The sequence below is a fragment of the Cyprinodon variegatus genome, unplaced genomic scaffold (assembly GCF_000732505.1).
Source record: "Cyprinodon variegatus isolate N-32 unplaced genomic scaffold, C_variegatus-1.0 Scaffold389, whole genome shotgun sequence".
NCBI classification, from domain to species: Eukaryota; Metazoa; Chordata; class Actinopteri; order Cyprinodontiformes; family Cyprinodontidae; genus Cyprinodon; species Cyprinodon variegatus.
The window spans coordinates 545561-550613 of NW_015150842.1; the positions used below are offsets into that span (position 1 = coordinate 545561).

General features: G+C 40.9%; 1 protein-coding gene across 1 annotated transcript in view; it reads left to right on the forward strand.

Annotated features, from left to right (window-relative positions):
* Window positions 1-432: 432 nt before the first annotated feature.
* umps (uridine monophosphate synthetase) overlaps window positions 433-5053 on the forward strand; it is an 8539-nt gene continuing 3918 nt past the window's right edge. Inside the window, exons 1-2 of the mRNA XM_015387260.1 lie at window positions 433-649; window positions 4384-4537. Coding sequence (XP_015242746.1) covers window positions 500-649; window positions 4384-4537 — 304 coding nt within the window. The 5' untranslated portion in view covers window positions 433-499. The remainder of the gene's footprint in view (window positions 650-4383; window positions 4538-5053) is intronic.

A 5053-nucleotide genomic window follows, 5' to 3' on the forward strand; every position in this document is an offset into this window, starting at 1 on the left:
TATTTATTTATTTATTTATTTATTTATATAGTATAAAGGAGCAAATATATCATGATAGGAAGTTAGATTCCTCTTCAATCTTTACCTGACCAACATGGAGGTCTAACTGTGGATCTAAACCGGGATTGGTTACCAGGGTTACCAGGGGAAGAAATTTCAGAATAAGACGAACACCTTGACGTGCTTTGCAAACTAAATGTTGCTTCCAACACAGTTTACTATTTAATTTCACTTGAATTTAGGGGGTTATCACATATCCAGCTTGCTAACATAAGAAACCTGAGATGTACAAATAGAAAATCCCATTTAATGTCTGTATAATTTCTTTCAAATATGTTGCCTGGTACATTTTAAACTAAATGCATACTATCCAACCCGTCAATACGTCTTGCCATTTATTTTGAAAGAATGACACGGAAGTTGTTTGATCGGTATTTCCTGAATAGGAGCGTGGCTTGCTGGTTGAAGTTTGTTGAAAGTGACCCGTATCCGCATCCAAATGGCGAATGTTTCTGTAGACGGTTTAATTCTGAAGCTTCATGATGTGAACGCGGTAAAGTTTGGAGAATACAAGCTGAAGAGCGGGTTGCTGACACCGATTTATATCGACCTGAGGGTTCTGGTTTCCCACCCTGCTCTGATGAATCAGGTAAACACGTGTCTTCCTCTTCTGCAGCACAGTGCATGCTTGTTTTGAAGCGCTTAATATATGATATAAACAGCAATAAAGTCCCATAGCTTTGGTTCCCTGTGATACAAGCCTTTAAAACTGTAATTAGTCTTTATTTGCAATGGTTAATGTACACGTGGACTCGAAAGTCCACTTAAGATTGATTTTTCAATAAATGTCTGGTTTCACCTTTGTCTTAAATATTTTCCAGAGTTTCTTATGGATTTCCTGTGGAGTCCACTGAGGGGTTTGGTCCTGTCACTTTTAATACTGGGCTTGGGATTTCCCCACTGGTGGAGGTTGTAGTTGTGCTGATATGGGCTTAGGCTGCAGGAAGACCTGGGGACATTTTTTTTATTTTTTATTTATTTTTTTTTTTTACATCACTTTCTGTTCTCCAGTTCTGTAGTAGTTGTTTTTTTTTTCAGCCTCTGACTTCGTATAGTTTATGCTTTTTCTGTTCATGGTGGCTTGCTCTGGACCATCCGTGTTTGACTGTGATGCCATCTGCACCTTCGATTGCAATTGGTGGAGTTGGCCTGTTTATTTTTTTAGTGTTTGTTCCCATTTCACTCCTCAACATGGCAATGGGTGCTATGCTTGGCTAATTTATTTTCTTAGATAGATCCATCTATGTAGCTAGCTTTCTGTTTACTTTTGTAACATAGAACGTATTTATTGCTCAGTACGTCTATGTTTGTTTTGTGTGTCTACTTCTGTCTCCTTAAATCCTCATTAGGCCCCTGTATAAAATGAGGGACACTTCTGTTACCACCATAGTGTGCAGAGAACAATATTGGACAATTCACACCAAGTCACCCAGAGCCAGTTGCTTAAAAAAATCTTTCGAATAGAGAGCTCACCCCGTCACAACTAAATATTCTGTCCTAGGGTCTCAATTTTCCCGTAACTCCTAAGCAACTTCCAGAAATGACAACATGGCAGAAGCCGAAGAATTTAGGTTGAAGGTTACAGCAACACTCTTTAGTGTGAAATTGCACACATCACCAAACAGGAAAGCATGGCGGTTACCTCTCCAGGCAAAGACCATGATAACATCACCATTTGGCCAGCAGACAAAGGTAGATGCACAGTGGTGCTCAACACAACCATGAGAAAACAATGCATCTACTGATGGCCAGAAACACTTAATAGGCCCTGAAAACGGACTCAAAAAACATCTACAAAATGAAAATAGTGGAATATCTCAAGAGAGAAAGCCATCGGTTGCTCTCTCTATTATACGATGCATCTGGGGGAGGCCATACCATGCATATATGGTCTTTTGATAACACACAAGGAGGAGGTCCCACTCAGGCCCATTATCAGTAGAATTGATTCAGTTACACACTGTTGCAAAACATCTTGCAACAATTTTGGCTCCATTGGTTGGTAACACCCAACCTATCAACCACATACAGTGAAACATGGGTGCGCCATTGGCTTCCCTTTTTCACCCATTGTTTCTGATATCTATATGGAGGAGGTGGAGAGCAGAGACTTAAGCAAACACAACCAACTCATTGGTTCAGATACGTGGACGACACCTGGATCAAAATCAAAACCCAATACCTTGAAGTCTTCACCAAACGGTTCTCTAGAGAAGATTCCAAGATCATGTTGCTCTTACTGGACTCTCCTCTGCACATTGAGACAATGGAAGTCTTAATGCTGAGGTTTACCGGATACCTACATGTACAGACCAACCATTTCGACTCATCGCTTTCTGGAACATAAACTTTCTGCTATCCAAACGCTTGAGTTACAGGGCTGATAATATTCACTCAATTGCAGAGGAGAAATTGAAAAAACCCAAACATGTTGGGAAGTCTCCTGAAGCACATGGTTATTCAAACTGGCCATTGGTTAAGTTGGCCAAAACTAACAGGAAGAACAAGACTAAATGTAACGGAGGAGAAAATGGACAAACACAAACGTAATTCCATATGTGTCAGGAGTTTCCTCGAAACACAACATACCAGTGAATTTCCAACCTAAGAACTGACAAATAAGCTGAGTTTTTCAGTGGAGAGTTTTTCCTCTCCACATTCACCACATGCATGCTCGATGTAAGGGATTGATGCAGAGTCACCGACACAATGCAAGCCAATCACCACTGTTGCCACATGCTCATCCTGGAGGAGGACACCATGCAAAGTCATTTTGATGCAATCTGTTCCCTCAGATAGAAACTGTTTACCAATCAGACTGTCTGACCTGATTGAATCGTCTCAGTAAAATGCCTTGAGATGATGTGTTGTGAAACCTGTTCAATTAAATAGAATGATCTGAAATTGAATTAAATTTCCTGAGCTGCTTCTTAATGGTAAATTGTCCCTATTTGCATGTATCTTATTCAGAAACAGAAAGCGATGTAATTCGTCCACTTTCAGGAAAACTTGTTTTGATCTGATGTGGGAAAAAATGCTGTGGTTTGTTTTAATCTGGTGTGCATTTAAAACAGTTGCTAGTGATCAACTGTAAACTCAATTATTATGCAAATATTTCTATGAAAAACTTCTGTAGGAGTGCAGATTAGATTTGCTCACCAGAATACATCTTCTCTTTAAGGCATTAAAATTGAAGAGTTGTTAATGGGTATGTAAAACTATTGCTTAAATGAAAATATGTGCTTTGAATTAAATGCCGTTTTATGCAGCATATTGAACAGCATATTGTGTGATTTTACATCAATGCTACCAAAAAGGAAGCTTCAGTGATGTGGAGGTGCCATACATTCAAACGGAAAGTTATGACCACTGACCTAATAGTTTCTTTTCGACCAGAGCAGACCCATTGCGGCATGGTCTCCGTAGACTCCTGAAGGTGTGCTGTAAACTCTCAGATCCCAGTCCAATAGAGTTCCTTTGGTGTAACAATGGATCATCAACTATACATAGTGCTGTGAAGTCTGTATGGACCAAAAGGTCTTACTGATATCTTGTTGAATCTATGCCATAATGATTTAAAGCAAAATGGTGTGTAGGCCGGCACAGGAGATGTGAACTAATTACATTCTCTGGTGAGTGTATACTTTATATGTCATTTAATCCAAATACCTTCACTTTGTTATGGCAACTGTTTCACAGGGAGAACTCGCCCTAATAGGTGGTGGGAAGAAGTGTGGCTGTCTAAACACTGAAGTGACCTCCAGCACTAAGGTTCAAAGGCTATGACAGCTACCATTTAGGCCCCAAACCTAAGTTCAGATCAAAGACGGGCCAGGGTTATAATTAGAAGAAAAAAACGACTTGATCTTCTTTTTCTTTAATTTAGATGTTCGGTTTGTCCTGCTTCTGCAGTGCAAATGTCCTGAAGGCAGGGAAGGGGACAAACATGGTCCCCCTAATTAGACACTGAGGGGATTTATTTTCTGAGAGCTACATTTAAATCTCTTTCATTAGGAAACAGATCTCAGTTGCGTTAAAGAACTATTCCTCTACATAATGGAAATGTGTGATCAGGCCACCAAAGTAGCTGTAGCTAATGCTGAATGTGTGTGAAATATTACCTCCTTCTCAGGTTATAGTTCTCAAAACGTGCAATAAACGGCACTTCAACATAGTTTGCGTTTTGCCTGCGGAGGGAGGTAGCAGCTACATTTTCTTTAAAGCTAAAAACTGAAGTCCGACATATGTTTGCAGATCAAGGAATTGGAAGATGAAGCTTCAGTGAAAAGCAACCAAACCCTTTTTTTCTGCTTTTTCTCACAGGTTTCCAGCCTCATCTACCAGCGAGTGCAAGAGGAGAAACTTCAGTTTAACTCTGTGTGTGGGGTTCCTTACACAGCCCTCCCTCTGGCCACTATTATCTGCTCCAGAAATGAACTCCCCATGCTCATCAGGAGGAAAGAGGCCAAGGATTATGGTGAGTCTGTCTGACTTTTATCAAGCTTTCAAAAAGCAGTGAGTCTGGGTTTTTTCTAATCAACTAGGTCGAGTTACTTTTTATTACTTTTGCTACATATCAAGACAGAGAAGTGGACCACATTTTCTAATGACCTTCCATCCATCCATTTTCATCAAGCTTATCCCAAGCGGGGTCGCGAGGGGCGCTGGTGCCTATCTCCAGCTGTCTACGGGCGAGAGGCGGGGTACACCCTGGACAAGTCGCTATTCTCTCGAAGGGCAACACAGAGACAAACGGGACAAACAACTATTCACACTAGGGCCGGCATGGTATATGTATTGGTACCGAACCGTCATGGTACATGGGATCACGGTTCGGCACGCGCGTTGCCACGCAGAATACACACGGTACGGAAGTTTAATATGGATCTGGACGCAGAACTGTTATTTTGCAAGAGTTTCCTTGAGGACCCATTTAACCACTACCACCTGGAAGCTCTGATTGGTCCGTAGACATATAGACATGCCTGGATTG